Source organism: Mugil cephalus, chromosome 19 (genome assembly GCF_022458985.1).
Source record: "Mugil cephalus isolate CIBA_MC_2020 chromosome 19, CIBA_Mcephalus_1.1, whole genome shotgun sequence".
NCBI lineage: Eukaryota > Metazoa > Chordata > Actinopteri > Mugiliformes > Mugilidae > Mugil > Mugil cephalus.
In genome coordinates this window covers 578,253-594,498 of record NC_061788.1, presented here as the reverse complement: position 1 = coordinate 594,498, position 16,246 = coordinate 578,253, and the positions used below count along the sequence as shown (strand labels likewise).

Sequence of the window (16,246 nt, the reverse complement as noted above, 5' to 3'; positions counted from 1 at the left end):
ACAGGTACACAACCAGGTCCTGGTCCTGGTCCCAGTCCTGGTCCTGGTCCAGGTCCAGGTCCAGGTCCAGGTCCAGGTCCAGGTCCAGGTCCTGGTCCTGGTCCTGGTCCTGGTCCAGGTCCTGGTCCTGGTCCTGGTCCAGGTCTTGGCCTCTTAGACCTGTTCTCTGTTCCAGTTCTCGTTGCTGTCGCCTCCAGAGCAGAAGATGTTTGCAGCCGTTGGAGTTTCAGAAAGTTTCATAGCGAGAAAAGCAGCAGGACAGACGGTGAAGAAGGTAACACCTCCTCCTGCTCCTCCTCCTCCACCTCCTCCACCTCCTCCTCCTGCTCCTCCTCCTCCTCCACCTGGTCCACCTCCTCCTCCACCTCCTCCTCCTCTACCTACTCCTCCTCCTCCTCCTCCTCTTCCTCCTCCTCCTCCTCCTCCTTCCTTCGCCCTTGTATTATCCAGACATATTTACCAATAAAGTCTCTTCTGTCCCTGTCTCTGGTTCTGTCCCTGGTTCTGGTTCTGGTTCTGGTCCCCGGTGGTCCAGAGTGTGGACCTGGCCGTGGTGACCCGGCTCTACCTGGCCCTGGTTCTGTTCTTCCTGCTGAAGGAACCAGATCTGTGGAACGTGGCCCAGAGGTTCCAGTTGAACCGAGGTTTCGTCCAGACTCTGCTGAGCTCGGCCTCGGCCTTCTGCTCCTGTGTGCTGCACTTCACCGAGGTACAGAGACCTGGACCTGGTCCTGGCCCCCCGGGTCCTGGTCCTGGTCCTCAGGTAGATCTTGGTGTAGGTCCTGGTCCAGGTCCAGGTCCTGGTCCGGATGTGGGTGGGGGTCTAACTGTGTGTGTGTGACCAGGAGCTGGAGGAGTTGTGGCCGTTCAGGTCTCTGCTGGTGGAGCTGGTGCAGAGACTCAGCTACTGCGTGAAGGCGGAGATCGTCCCCCTGATGGAGGTGGCAGGAGTCATGGAGGTCCTTCATCTCCTCCTTCTTTACCTCCTCCTTGGCCTCCTCCTCCTCCTCCTCATCCCTGTTGTCCTCTTCCCTCCAGTCCAGAGCGAAGCAGCTGTATGAGGCCGGCTACAGGACTCTGACCCACCTGGCCAGCGCTGACCCGGACCTGCTCTCCAGGACCATCTCCAACCTGTACAGGAAGCAGGCCGTGCTCATGGTGGCCTCCGCTAAGGTCAGCGCTCCTCCACCAGGGTCCATTCACATTTCTGCTCATTTAACACAGCTCGGACATTTCTACTCTGCTGTCACATGAAGCCGCTTCTTATTGTCAGTTCTGACACAAATGTGAGATTTAAAGATATAATTTAAGATGTTAATTAATCAGATTAATACGTAGCTCGTCGTCCAGCTGGAGACAAAGACAAAGACAAAGACAAGCTGCCAATGCTGCTGCTAATATGTGTCCACTCCCGCAGCCACTGTTCACTGGGAGACACTGTTCTCAATAAGAAGCGTCAGCTCTCCTCTGGTTGGACAATGTCAACAAGTTAGTCTGTCTCCGTAGCAACAGGGACACATTCATGTGGACACATGGTGGACAAAGAAAAAACACAAAAAGTTGCTGAAACTGTTGAAGGTGTTGAAGTGCAGATATATTCTCTTCTTCCTGGAGTTTGATCATCAACAATGAAACGAGATTAATGAGGGAGGTGGGCGGGGCTATGGAAGGGATGTGGGCGGGGCTATAGGGTGGGTGGGCGGGGCTATGGAAGGGAGGTAGAGTTGTTTGTCTTCAAATCTTTGATAAGACAAAGGTTAGATCTGCTTCAGTGTTTGACCCTGGATCATTCTTCTTCTCCTCCTCCTCCTCCTCCTCCTGCTCCTCCTCCTTCTCCTGCTCCTCCTCTCTGCTCCAGATGCTCCTGAAAGAAAAAGCTGCAGCTCTCCAGGAGGAGGTGGAGGAGCTGCTGGCGACTCCCTCTGACCTCCCTCACAGTTAAAGCCTCCTCCTCTCGTCTCACAGAGTTTTATTCCGTTTTCTATTAAATGAATGAACCGTCTGACTCCTGTTTGTGGATCTGAACCGACAAGAGGAAGAAACTTCATCATCATCATCATCATCATCATCATCATCATCAGAGGATTCGTCCGTTTTACTGAGTCTCAATAAACTGAAAGAGAATCATGAACAAACGAACTGAGCATTTTAATGATTGTTATAGAAAATGTTTTGTTACATTTTTATATTTTTTCTCGTTTTATTAAATAAAATATGTATATTTCCATTTATTCAGTTTGTTTTATTTTTTTAATGTTGTTTTTTATATATATATACATACATGTGTGTGTGTATATAAACATATATGTTTCAAAATTATATTTATTTAAAACATTTTTATCATTGTTATACATATAAATTTTAGATTATTTTTTAAATTATACAGTTTATTATTATTTATTACATTTATACAATTTGTCTATTTTTTCCGTTTTTATTCTAATTATTTAAACTTTAAGGACATGTATTGATTTTTTATTCTTATATAAGTTTAAGGGGCATTTATTTGTCATATATAATTATAAATTAATTTAGATAGATTATACATTTATTGTTATTATTTGAGAATCAGAAGAGATTTATTGTCAAGTGTTTGAACGTAAGGAATTTACCTGGTGTTTGTTTCACACAGTATTAAAATAAAATACATGTAAAATGCAAATAAAATAATAAATAAAATTATTTAATTAAAATGCAAATAAATAATATATATATATATATATATATACACACACACACACACACACACAACCCAGTTACTTCTAATAGTATTTCCTTGTCTCTTCCAGATGTTTTACAGTTGTGCTTTAATCAGCTGATCGTATCAGGCGCTGATTTCCGGGTTAATAATGAAACTAAACATCTGGGGAGGGAAGTGGGGTCAATGTGGGAACCCTGGTCCTGGTCCTGTTGACTGCGCTCTGCTCCTCCCGGACTAGATCCGGACTAGATCCAGGTCTAGATCCAGGTCTAGATCTATATCCAGACTAGATCCAGACTAGATCCGGACTAGATCCGGCTCCGTGTGAACAGGAGGAAGCGGAGCAGGAAGTCGCTGCTCCTCGTCGGTCGGAGTCATGAAGCTGAAGCTGAAGTTGCTCTTTTTATTTCTCGTCTTGTCTCTTCAGAAGGACACATGTGTCTCCGGGGGACGGAGACCCTCCGACCCCAGCCCCCCGGCTCCGGTGCGTCTGGACGCGGATCTGTCGGCTCCGGTTCACCGCGTGGATCCGCGCTTTCTGTCCGTCACCATCGACGCGAGTCTGGCGTCAGAGGAGCGCTTCATGTCCCTGCTCAGGTGGGTCCCGGTCCCGGTCCCGGTCCCGGTCCCGGTCTAGGGCTCAGTCAGACCCAGTCTGATGTCAGGGGGACCAGACTAGTACGATACAACACGAGAACCTGGAAAGAACCACAACTAAAAACTTTTTAAATGAGTTTTAGCGCAAAGTTTCTAAATCTGAATTTAACCAGAAAAAGTTTAAAATGTGTTTTTAAAGAGAGACCAGACTCCGACACATCAAAAACACACAACAGGAAAACACACACGTTACACACGAGTCACCTGATGATTGAACTAAAGGAAACAACTGACAACATGAGCAGGGAACTAAAACCTGAGACCAGGTCTGATGTGTTCACGTGTCTGATGTGTTCATGTGTCTGATGTGTTCACGTGTCTGATGTGTTCATGTGTCTGTGTCAGGGAACTAAATCCTCTGTGTGGTCGGTTTAAATAAACTCAGCAGATTTACAGCTGGACACACGTGAGCTCATCCTCAGCCTCTGACCTCAGCTTCAAACCAACAGGAAGTAAATCAGAGCTGAAGCTCCACGTGTGTCTCAGTGGCTCATGAATAAAGTGACACTGACGTTAAAGTCAAAACTAACTGAATAACTGATCATTGTTTAAAAGTTAAAATGTTGTTTTAGAAATTTAAAATAGTGACAGAAATGTCAGATTTTTAGAGAAACCTTCAACAATTTGACATCAAAGCAAAATAATAATAATAGTAATAATTAAAATCTGCAAAGATCTTTTAAAACTCGAGTTAAAGTTTCATTTGTGACATAAAACGTTTGATTTTTGGCATCTAGAAAAACACTGAGGCTTAAAAATCTATATTCTGAGCTCAGGGATTTGATTTGTGCAGATTCTGTGACTTTTAGCAAAGGTCTAAAAATAAAAATGTGACATTAAAAAATACAAATCTAAGATATAAGTGAAAATTTGACTTAGTGAAAAAACACAACAACAAAAAAAAAGGTCCAGTTGGTCATAAATGTGAAATAAAAGTTAAAATTCTGACATTTAAGCAAATTATGACATAAAACATTGAAACTAACTTCTGAAAATAATTGTTTTAAAGGTTAAATAGTTTGTTTTAAATTCGAAATAATGACAGAAAAATTAAAAATATGGACTGAAAACTAAATCGTTGACATAATAAATGAAAATGAACTTCAAGGATTTTGGAGAAACCTTCAATAATTTAACATTAAGACAAATCAAACTCTGTAGAAATATATTTAAAACAACAAATAACTAAAAATAATTCAGATCAGGAGCAAAGACTTTTCAAAACTCTAAATCTCTAATAGTCTAAAACTTAAAATGTGACATTAAAACAGTTAAAATCTGAGATAAAAGTCAAAATATTGATTTAATTAGCCCCTGGTTCGTGGCCCGTCCAAAGGTCAGATGATCTCACTGGTGGTTCGGTTTTTCCTCTCGTTTCCTCTGCAGCTCCTCAAAGATCCGGACTCTGGCCTCGGCTCTGAGTCCTGGTTTCATGCGGTTCGGAGGAACCCGTCAGGACTTCATGGTGTTCAGACCCCGGAGGCCTTTGGATCCACTTCAGAGAGAAGGTGAATCAGTATTTATCAGTAAGAACCTGCAGCTGCTCATCCACGGGGCTAACGTTAGCTTATCTGGGCTAATTAAAGGGATAACTTTAGCTAGTTTAGACTAAGTAAATCGCTTGGGGGCGGGGCTTAATGCGGTGATGGACAGATGAGCTGAATTAGCCTAAACAAGCTAACATTAGCCGCTACATTTGCCTTAACAAGCTAACAATAGTGTCATAAAGATGTAACAGCTAATGTTATGGATAATTAAATGGCTTAGCTTGTCTATGCTAAATGAGGGGATAACGTTAAATTGTGTTGGCTAACATTAGCTCGTCTATGTGAGGGGATGAGGGGCTAGTGATCAGCAGTTAGTTTAGCATAAAGATGCTAATCTGGTTCTTGTTCAAATTAAAATTATGAACTAAAACCTAAATCTTTGACACAATAAATGAAAATGAACTTTTTAGATTTTTAGATTTAATCTGTGACATAAACGGTTTGTTCTGGAAACACTGAGGCTTCAAAGTCTAAACTGTGCAGATTTTGTGACTTTTATCAAAAGTCTAAAAGTTAAAATGTGACATTAAAAAATTAAAAATCTGAGATAAAAGTGAAAATATTGACTTAAATAGTGAAAAAGATATAAAATAAAAAACCTTAATTCATCATATGAGACAAAAGGTTAAATATTTTCCTCAGTTTGTTATTTCCCTATGAGCCTGATCTGCAGCTGCAGTGACTGATTGTGGAGAGCTATGCTAAGCTAAGCTAAGCTAAGATAATGCTAGAATGTGCAGATTAACCCTGAGGTTATTTATTATTTTAATTATCTGTATTCATCCAGGTGAGTTCAACAAACTGTAAAACTCATAAAAACACATTAAGCTGCTCATTCATGACGAGACAAGACACATTTTAAAGTAGAGAATGTGGAACCGGTCCAGGTCCAGGTCCAGGTCCAGGTCCAGGTCCAGGTCCAGGTCCAGGGTCCTGTGATGAGGCCGATCTGCCCTGGTGGCTGGAGGAGAGGCTGAAGGACGACTGGAGGAGGCAGGAGCTGGTTCTGATGAAGGAGGATCTTCAGAGGAAGTACAAGAGGGTCCACTTCACAGGTACCGGCCTCTCAGCCCAACATTTACTCATTTACTCATTTATTCATTTATTCATTATTCATTATTCATTATTCATTATTCATGAAGCTCCTCCAGGAACCAGGAACCATATGTGGTAACGTGGTTCCTGGTTCCTCTCAGTGATGTTTAGTGTCATGTGGTTTTCATTGAGCCAATCAGAGAAGATCCAGGAAACATTGTCAGGTCTAATCAGGGTCTAATGTGGTCTACAAGGTCCCCCTCTGATCTGGTTTATTAGGAACCATGAAGAAGAACAAGGTCCCCTCTGACCTGGTTTATCAGGAACCATGAAGAAGAACAAGGTTCCCTCTGCATGAACGTTATTGGTGTCAGTCTCTGTGACTGAGGCCGTTTTGACTCTTTTCTGAAGTTCATGCTGATAATAAAACCTGTTTCTGATGCTGATGCTGTTCGTCACCTTCTCAAGAACAAAAGGTAAAAGTAGAAGTTGGAAGCAGCTGTTTTTCTCTGTGGTGTTGATCTGGTCTCTGGTCTCTGGTCTCTGGTCCTCAGAGAGGACCGTGGACCTCCTCCACTCCTTCACCTCCTGCTCTGGTCTGGATCTGGTCTTCGGTCTCAACGCTTTGCTCAGGACGTCCGACAACAGCTGGAACAGCAGCAACGCCCTGAAACTGATCCAGTACTGTGAGTCCAGACGCTACCGGACGTCCTGGGAGCTCGGCAACGGTAACGTCACATGACCAGTGACCAACAACACACGGTTACATCAGTTTAAGGAACCGTAGACGAGAAACCACTCATCTGAAATCTTTAAATTAAAGAGGTCACACGGGACCAAGATGTTTATATACGTAGAGCAGAGAGTAGTAGTAGAGTGTGGGCGGGGCATCTATATTGTGGCTCCGCCCTCAGACCGTACTGATTTGGACCAATGAGAGGAAGAGGAGACGTGGCGTCCATGTTTATATACAGTCTATGCCTTAATCTGAATCAGAGCCAAGATGGCGGCTCCCATTCCTCCTCCTCCTCTTCTTCTCTGTCTCTGTCTCTGTCTCTGTCTCTGATGTGACGTCCTCGTGTCCTCGTGTCCAGAACCAAACAGCTTTGAGAAGAAGGCCGGGATCCGAGTGGACGGGAACCAGCTCGGTGTCGACTTCTCTCATCTCAGGAGAATCTTGTCGGACTCCGAGTTTTTCCGCGATGCTGGTTTATATGGACCTGATGTGGGTCAACCCCGGGACCATCACACAGACCTCCTGGAGGGGTGAGGAGTCACCCCGTAGACCTCCTGCTCCCCCTGCTCCTCCTGCTCCTGCTCCTCCTGCTCCTCCTGCTCCTCCTCCTCCTGCTCCTCCTCCTGCTCCTCCTCCTCCTCCTCCTGCTCCTCCTCCTCCTCTTGATCAAATGTCTCAAACACATCAACTAAATGAAATAATCAAAGTTAATTAGCTGTAGTTTCCTCCACAAATGTCCAGGATTTAAGTGAATAAATTGAAGCTGATTCTTTAATTATGTTTAATTCTTTTTAAACCAGATTAAATGTGACGTTAATATCAACAGAGATGAGACGATTTAACTAATTCCAGAAACGTTTTCCTGCTCTAAACTCTAAACTCAGTATCCTCTGACCTCCCCTTCTCCTCCTTCTTCTTTAACTCAATTAAAGTCACATGTTGGGCTAACGTCGCTAATGTAGCTGCTAACGTCGCTAATTATCTCCTGAAGATTCCTGCAGAGCGGAGCCGAGGCCGTCAACGCCTGCACCTGGCACCAGTGAGTCCTGCTCCTCCTCCTCCTCCTCCTCCTCTTCCTCCTCCTCCTCCTCCTCCACCTTCTGCTCCTCCTTCTGCTCCTCCTCCTCCTCCTCCTCCTCTTCCTCCTCCTCCTCCTCCTCCACCTTCTGCTCCTCCTTCTGCTCCTCCTCCTCCTCCTCCTCCATCTCTTCCTCCTCCTCCTGCTCCCCCTCCACCTCCTCCACCTCCTCCTCGTCCTCCTCCACCTTGTTCTTGTCTCCATGTCTCCAGTTATTATGTAAATGGACGAGACACGTCTCTGGACGACTTCCTGGACCCTGATGTCTTGGACACTCTGGCTCTAAAGACCAAACAAGTCCTGCAGGTAAAACCCAGAGACTCACGTCTGTAATGTCCACACGTTTAATGTCCCCGACGTCCACATGTTTCACGTCCCCGACGTCCACATGTATCAATAATAATAAATGAATGATTAATTCTTCCGTTATTGATCCTTCGTGGGGAAATATCGTCTCTGCATTTGGACCCATTCATTCATTCACACAGTTTAGTGAACAGCTCATGTCCCCAACGTCCAGATGTTTCATTGTCTCAAACGTCCAGATGTTTCACGTCTCTAACGTCCAGATGTTTCACGTCTCTAACGTCCAGATGTTTCACGTCTCTAACGTCCAGATGTTTCACGTCCCCAACGTCCAGATGTTTCACGTCTCCAACGTCCAGATGTTTCACGTCTCTAACGTCCAGATGTTTCACGTCTCTAACGTCCAGATGTTTGTCCCGTAGACGGTGCAGCAGGTGTCTCCGGGGAAGTCAGTGTGGTTGGGAGAGACGAGCTCAGCGTACGGAGGAGGAGCTCTGGGACTGTCGGACACGTTCGTAGCTGGATTCATGTCAGTCATTATAGTGATAATAATTATAATAGTAATAATAATTATAATAGTAATAATAATAATAATAATAGTAATGATACTGGGGCCTGGTTCAATGTGTCTGGACACTAACTTGAAGGACTCGACCTTTGACCTCCTGCTTTAACAGCTGACTGAGTTCATTCATTAACCAGCGGCTCTGAACTTTAGAACGATGCTGCTGCTGAAACACGAGACGACTAGAGACAGAAGTTAAACCTAGAATCACATTTGATGTTAAAGATAAAGAGAATCTGGTCAAACATTCAAACCGTTCACCACGGCTTGTTATTCACGTTTTTATTTAGCTTGTTGTCATCTTGTTTTCATCTTGTTTTTCTTTGTAGACGAAGCCTTGATGGTCTGTTCTGTAGATAAAGTTCACTGATGTTGTGTTGTTGTTGTGTGACTGTGAGCAGGTGGCTGGATAAACTAGGCCTGGCTGCCAGACTCGGGCTGGATGTGGTGATGAGGCAGGTCTTCATCGGCTCTGGGAGCTACCACCTGGTGGACAACAACCTGGACCCGCTACCTGTGAGAGAACTGGTCTAACCTCTGACCTCTGACCTCTGACCTCTGACCTGCACATGTCTGATGTCACATAGCAAACGTCTTGTTCACCACAACGTGTTCCTATTGCTGTGATTAGATTATTAGATTATTAGATTATTAGATTATTAGATCAGTGGATCATCTGTGATTCCTCCTCCAGGATTATTGGCTGTCTGTTCTCTACAAGAGGCTGGTGGGACCAGAGGTTCTAAACGTCCAGGAGGTTTCAGGTCCAGATAAACGGGTCAGAGTCTATCTGCACTGCACCAACAAGAAGAGGTACCTCATCCTCCTCCTCCTCCTCCTCTTCCTCCTCCTCCTCCCACACCTCCTCATCCTCCTCCTCCTCCTCCACCTCCTCCTCCTCCTCCTCCTCCTCCTCATCACATATTGACCAGTGACGTTTTGTCTGAAGCATCGAATGTTTTTTTCTGTCACATGATAAATAAAAGCCGTTATTGATCATGTGACTTCCTGTCGACCAGTTACAGAAGTGGAGCCGTTACTCTCATGTCTCTGAACCTGAGTCCGACCCCGGCCACCGTCTCCGTCCCCGTCCTCGCCTCCAGCTCCGTGGACGCCTTTGTCCTGGAGTCTGATCAGCCGGGAGAGGACGGACTCACCTCCAGGTCACGATCCACCACCAGGTCCATCTAGTTTCTCTGACACGTCACAGATTCATTCATTAATCGTTTTTCTCTCTTTGTTGTCTTTAGGTCTGTGAAGCTGAACGGAGACGTGTTGAAGATGGTGGATGATAAAACTCTTCCCGACCTCAGAGGACGTCGTCTGCCTCCACATCAACATCTGCAGCTGCCCGGCTTCTCTCTGGCCTTCTTCGTCCACCCAGACGCCGGGGCGGCGGCCTGCCGCTAACAGCGTGGACACCAGCGTGGACACCAGCATGGACACCAGCGTGGACACCAAGCACAGACACCAACATGGACACCAGCATGGACACCAAGCACAGACACCAACATGGACACCAGCGTGGACACCAGCGTGGACACCAGCATGGACCAAACACAGACACCAACGTGGACACCAGCGGGGACACCAGCGTGGACACCAGCGTGGACACCAGCGTGGACACCAGCGTGGACACCAAGCACAGACACCAACATGGACACCAGCGTGGACACCAACAAGGACACCAGCGTGGACACCAGCATGGACCAAACACAGACACCAGCGGGGACACCAGCGGGGACACCAGCGGGGACACCAGCGGGGACACCAACATGGACCAAACATGGAGCTGCAGCCAGCTCTGTAAATATGAAACATTACCCACAATCCTCTCTGCTACTTTGAAATTCTCAGTCTTTAATAATAATAATAATAATAATAATAATGTTGGAATTTCTTCTTCTGTCGCAATATTTCATCAAATCCAACAACTAATGGAGCTGATCTAGTTTTTATTGTGTTTAGAGTCTAGACACATGATTCTACATCTACTATGAACCACGTGGTGACGAGCCAGACAGAGTCTGAGCCACTTTACCTCCATCTAGTGGTGTAATGGTGCTACTACAGAAAATAAACAGTGTTAAACATCTGGATTACACTGTAAAAACAGCATCACTAGAAAGAAGCTAAACACTTTTATATTCATCTAATCATATTGTACAAAGAAAAAAAAGCTTTTTGTGATTGACAAAAATCTTAAAATCAGCAGAAACTTCTTGTCTCTGAACAAATGAACAAAATATAAGATGTATTTCTTTGATACGAGGATTTTTTTTCTTTTTTTTTGCAGTGAGTTTAATGAGCTCAATGGTAGAATGTGATGACGTCCAGGAGAAATAAAATGTCCAAAGGTTGAATTGTGTGAACGTTGCCTCCTGTAGTGAATCAGTAGCATTTTGGAGCCAGATTCACTTTAAGAGGTAAAAACCCAACGTGGAGGAACATTTTTTGGTTGACCTAGTCCAGGTCTGGTTCAGTTCATAGAACCTTGGAGAACTAGTCTGGTCTAGTCCAGGTCTGGTTCAGGTCTAGTCCAGGTCTGGTCCAGGTCTGGTCCAGGTCTGGTCCAGGTCTGGTCCAGGTCTGGTTCAGGTCTGGTCCAGGTCTGGTCCAGATCTGGTCTAGGTCTAGTCCAGGTCTGGTCCAGGTTTAGTCCAGGTCTGGTCCAGGTCTAGTCCAGGTCTTTGATGGATGAGTCCACAATGAGTCATAATCATCATAATCTTAATTAATCAGACTCAGTGTTTTATAGATATTCATCATTTATTTAGCTCCAGGAATCTGGTTTGATCAAATCTTTGTTTCACATTAATTAAAGACAAACATCATCAGATCATCATTATTATTGTTGTTGTTGTGGTTGTTTCTGTCCAGTTATTCTTCCTGTTCTTCTCCGTGTGTGATGATGTAACACAGAGATTTATAATCCAGGTTTCCTGCTGCGTCGATGTTTGACGACTGAAACATCTGCTTCACCTGCATCACACACATTAATGTCACTCTAACGTCCACCTGTGCAACACAACACTTATGTGTATAAGCTACAGAAGCCCTGAACGGCCAAACGTTCACACACATTATTTCCTCTGGTTCCTCAAGATCTCAAGTTATTTATCTCCAGAAAACGAAGCTTTGCTGATGGTTTATGTGACGGCAGCTTCATGAACCAATCAGAGCTCTGGACTCTGTCAGGTGGGTTTGAGTAAATGCTGCATGATGTAATATGTCATTTTCTTCTGGTTTCGTTGATAAAAGTCATTATAGGATTCAATCAACACATTTTATCAGGTTTATTTTAACCAGAACTAAACCACTTAGAGAGATTCTGACTTTAGTGATAGAAACTTCAGAGTCGTGACTTTAAAAAGAGACAAAGACCATGAAGGATCCAACATGAACAGCATTGAGTTGTTCTTCAGAAAAGGGAATGATGGGAGGTTAAAGGAAGAACTAATGTGTGAACACGTGGCTGCGTAGGTTTTCCATGATGATGCCGTATTTTATTTTATTATAACTCTTTACTGGTGAGATGTTATTTTTCTGATCTCTATCCTGTTCTAAACTAAGATGTTCTACTTGTGACGTTACCTCCTCAGATGAGAACTTGTCGGCTTGTGTCATGAGTAGTTTCTGTAATCTGAGAGGAGAGGAAAAGATTAGCGTTAGCATTCAGCCGCTCCAGCAGAAAGACGTGAGGACACGGTGAGGACGTACTCGTCTCTGTGGACGAAGCCTTTGGCGTCGGGGTCAAACATCTTGAAGGCGTTGAGGATTGTGTCTTCAGGGTCCGTACCTGCCGACACAAACAGACGTTCAGGGAAACTGGAGCATTTCTTCTAACATGAGCTTAATGTTTCAGCAGAAAAATGACCGGAGACGTCCTCTGACCAGAGACGTCCTCTGACCAGAGACGTCCTCTGACCAGAGACGTCCTCTCTGACCTGGGACACCAACGTTTCTGTCTCGTGTTTAGTTCTTTGTCTGTTTTCAGGATGTTTTGAGTATATTCAGCAGCTCTGTCTGGAACTAAAGTTAAATTACTTAAAGAGTTGTAGATGAATAACACACAGTCTGTTTTAAAACCAGAAACAAAGAATCTTAATGTCTCTATGGTCCAGGAAGTCGTCTCCATGGTAACCAAAGGTCTCTCTGTTTAGCTTAACCGATTCTTAGTTTTTAAATTTAAAACCAACTCTTATTTTTTCAGTATTTCCCATTTATCTGTTTGCTCCTATTGCGCCTACACTTCCCAGGATGCACCCTGGTGTTGAGGTGGGCGGAGCCTCACCATGGAGCTTCTCTCCAAACAGGTTGAGGAACATGGTGAAGTTGATGGGACCACTGGCCTCCTTCAGCATGTCCTCCAACTCCACGTCCTTCACACTCAGTTTACCTGGACACAAGAGACACGTCTCAACATCTCAACGTCTCAGCGTCTCAACGTCTCAACGTCTCAACGTCTCAGCGTCTCAACATCTCAGCGTCTCAACGTCTCAACAACCAGCCTGAACGTGGTCTCTACTAACCCAGAGACGCGTATGTGTCCTTCAGGTCCTCTTTGTCAATGAACCCGTCCCGGTTCTGGTCGATGAGTGTGAACGCCTGAAAGAAGAAGAGGAATGAGACCTGGACCAGACCCTGGACCAGAACCTGGACCAGAACCTGGATGTGGTCTCAGGACCTCAGCGTTACCTCCTTGAACTCTTGGATCTGAGTCTGTTCGAACATGGAGAAGACGTTGGACGAAGCTCTCTGAGCTCGTTTAGCTCCTCCCTCCTTCTTCTTGGTTTTCCTGCTGGCCTGGTGGACACACGGTGGACACATGATGGACACATGGTGGACACATGGTGGACACATGGTGGACACATGAGGAGGAGTCCAAGCTAAGCTAAGCTAAGCTAACTCGTCTCTGAGGGACTTCCTGGTTCAAAGGTTAAATTTAAACTAATTCTTCTTCTCATCTAATTCTCATCAACTCTCTTCACATGAGGAACATTATTACATCTCAGGCTTTAACTCTTTTATTATTTACGTCATAGTTATTCCTGCTCCATCTGAACACTTCAACACTTCCTGTACATATATAATGTTTTATTTATTATTTATTATTTATCTTTTATATCTGTTGTAAACTGAGGGACAAATATGTTTTTTTTTTAATCATTATTATTATTTTAACCTTCATTTCACCAGGTTTGTCCCATTGAGACATAATTAAACAGAATTTACAAAATCAGTTAAAAATCAAACATTTACATGAATGAAAATATAACAGGATTCATCCTGGACTTAAATCTAATCACAGTCTTTCTTCATTTTGTCTTCTCTAACGTCGTCCTGTCTCATCTCGTCTCATCTTGTCTCATCTCGTCTCATTTTCCCTTTATTTCCTTTGATTTATTTATTGAGGATCAGCTGTTACCATGGTTACCAGCTGGTCTCCAAGGAAAAACGACGCAAGTAGGAAACAGTCAATCACATCATCTACAACATCTACAGATGTAATTACAGAAATATGATCGTCTCTTCTTCTGTTTTATTTTAGCTTGTTTTATCTTTTCATCTCATCTTTCTTTCCTTCTCATTTGGTCTCATCACTTGTTTCTTGTCGTTTCTCGTCTTAAACGGTTTCATCTCGTCTCATTTTCCTTGTCTTTTCTTGTCTAATCATTAGTTTTTTGTCTTTCAGTCCAGTCTCCGTCTCGTCCGCTGCTGATAAATTAAAAGTGTCCTCTCAGAGGGGACAGATGAGAGGAAGAGGACACCTACCATGTCTTCTGCTCGGGACGTCCTGCTGCCGCTGTGCTGCTGCTCCTCGTTAGGAGACGTTTAAATACTGCAGCTGTCCAGGGGACAGACGCCAGGTGATGATGGAAGGGACCGAGCGTCCGTCCTCAGTCCTGGAAATGTCTCCTTACATGGACAAGATGTCTGGAGGACGCTCAGAGACCCAGAGACCAGACAACTGGAGACCAAAACCTTTTAGAGGGTTTCTATTCCAGGACACTGATGGACACGTTTAATCTGTCCTCACCATCAGAGTCCATCTGAAGCTAAGACCAACGTCCACCAGACGAGGACAGACTGTCCTTCATCCACATCACCTCAGTAATCCTCTGTTAGACATTAAGTCTTGTCTCATGGTGTCTTTAATTGTCTCCTCATCTTCTTTTGTCTCATCATAGTTTTTGATGTCTTCTCTCCTTGTGTCTCCTCTGTTTTGTTGTCTCATCTTGTCTTTTCTTGTCTTGTTTTGTCTCATCATGGTCTTTATTGTCTTATGGTGTCTTCTCTTCTTGTGTCTTCTTCTTTCTTGTCTTTTCATGTCTTATTTCGTCTCCTCGTGTCTTGTCCTGTTGTGTCTTTTCTTGTCTAGAGGTGATGTCTCTATTATAAGACATAAACTAAATAATAAACTGCTTTATTAGAGTTTATATACGGTGAAAAAGAGGCTGGAAGGAGGAGTGGTGAGGAGGAGGAGAAAAGGAGGAGTGAAGGAGGAAGGAGGAGGAGAAGAGGAGCAGGTGAAGGAGAGGAGGTGAGGAGGAGGAGGAGGAGGGTGAGGAGGGAGAGGAGAGAGGAGAGAGGAGGTGGAGGAGGAGGAGGTGAATGAGAAGCAGGAGGAGGAGCAGGAGGAGGACGAGGAGGTGAAGGAGGTGGAGGAGGTAAAGGAGGAGGAGGTGGAGGTGGAGGTGGAGGAAGTAACTGGTGGAATTTGTTCTTTGTTGAGTTAATTTACAACAATCAGTTGTACAGACAATGAGTTCCTATATGTAGTTTGAGCCGCGTCCACGTGGCGGCGCTGTGGTTTCTGGAGCTGATGTTTAACAATGAGCTGCTTCTCTCAGGTCACAGGTCAGCTACCAGACCTCATTCATAAATCCACCAATATAACATGTTTTTAAAGCAAGAGCAGATAAATAGAGATGGAGGAGTTATTGTTGTGTGTTCTGAACCAGCTGTGTGTGTTCTTACAGTCGGCATAAAGGAGACTCATGAAAAGAACTTTATATTATAGGTTACACTTTAAAAAGTGGCTAGGCTCTTATCTGAAAACACACAGCACACAAACGTTAAATCTGCCAATTAGTAAATGGATTTTGGTCTAAACAATAAATTAATGAGTTTATAACAAAATTACGTTATTATTTTTATTATTATTATGCTGTTTAATCCTGAGTTTCAGTGTTAAATCCATTAAAGGATCAGTGTGTCGGATTTAGAGCCATCTAGTGGTGGAGTTGCAGACTGCAACCGATAGAATCAAGTGAAAACATAATAAATAAACAAATAAAATTCCTCATGTTTTGTGATTAAAAGCTTCATTTTTAATTCATTAGTAGATAAATCTCCAATATATCCCAATATGTCCCGGTTATAGATCTATCTATCTATCTATCTATCTATCTATCTATCTATCTATCTATCTATCTATCTATCTATCTATCTATCTATCTATCTATCTCCCTTTTAAACCCCACATTTGCACATTTTATGTTTACATCAATGTGTCGCATGTAACAGAATTGACCATAAAGATGATTTTGACTCAATATAGACACATTTATACGCTACATGTTTTATTTTGATGTAAATCTTATCTTCCCTCTAATAC

The 16,246-nt window shown here is 43.9% G+C and overlaps 3 protein-coding genes across 6 annotated transcripts in view; 2 read left to right on the top strand and 1 right to left on the bottom strand.

The window, feature by feature from the left end:
- Positions 1-2,220, top strand: part of helq (helicase, POLQ like) — a 9,003-nt gene extending 6,783 nt beyond the window's left edge. The window contains exons 13-18 of the mRNA XM_047569671.1: positions 1-4; positions 176-274; positions 536-709; positions 846-959; positions 1,039-1,173; positions 1,859-2,220. The exon at positions 1-4 is cut by the window's left edge and continues 154 nt beyond it. Coding sequence (XP_047425627.1) covers positions 1-4; positions 176-274; positions 536-709; positions 846-959; positions 1,039-1,173; positions 1,859-1,942 — 610 coding nt within the window. The 3' untranslated portion in view covers positions 1,943-2,220. The remainder of the gene's footprint in view (positions 5-175; positions 275-535; positions 710-845; positions 960-1,038; positions 1,174-1,858) is intronic.
- A 636-nt stretch (positions 2,221-2,856) lies between these two features.
- Positions 2,857-10,812, top strand: hpse (heparanase). Of its 4 annotated transcripts, none has more exons than XM_047569033.1 (12): positions 2,857-3,298; positions 4,745-4,866; positions 5,799-5,960; positions 6,495-6,668; positions 7,035-7,206; positions 7,668-7,715; positions 7,967-8,060; positions 8,483-8,589; positions 9,027-9,141; positions 9,320-9,438; positions 9,645-9,788; positions 9,876-10,812. In XM_047569033.1, exons 1-12 carry the CDS (start codon positions 3,078-3,080, stop codon positions 10,033-10,035), a joined length of 1,638 nt encoding a protein of 545 aa, XP_047424989.1. In that variant the 5' UTR covers positions 2,857-3,077; the 3' UTR covers positions 10,036-10,812. The 4 variants fall into 4 exon arrangements, with proteins under 4 accessions (XP_047424989.1, XP_047424991.1, XP_047424990.1 ...); XM_047569035.1 differs by having other exon boundaries at positions 2,858-3,298; positions 5,811-5,960; XM_047569034.1 differs by having other exon boundaries at positions 2,858-3,298; positions 5,805-5,960.
- A 563-nt stretch (positions 10,813-11,375) lies between these two features.
- LOC124996562 (myosin light chain 5-like) lies at positions 11,376-14,459 on the bottom strand. The gene is made up of 7 exons (XM_047569709.1): positions 14,401-14,459; positions 13,324-13,431; positions 13,158-13,233; positions 12,920-13,024; positions 12,346-12,424; positions 12,220-12,268; positions 11,376-11,607 (listed from the first exon to the last, which is right to left on the bottom strand). Exons 1-7 carry the CDS (start codon positions 14,401-14,403, stop codon positions 11,506-11,508), a joined length of 522 nt encoding a protein of 173 aa, XP_047425665.1. The 5' UTR covers positions 14,404-14,459; the 3' UTR covers positions 11,376-11,505.
- Between the last annotated feature and the right edge of the window lie 1,787 nt (positions 14,460-16,246).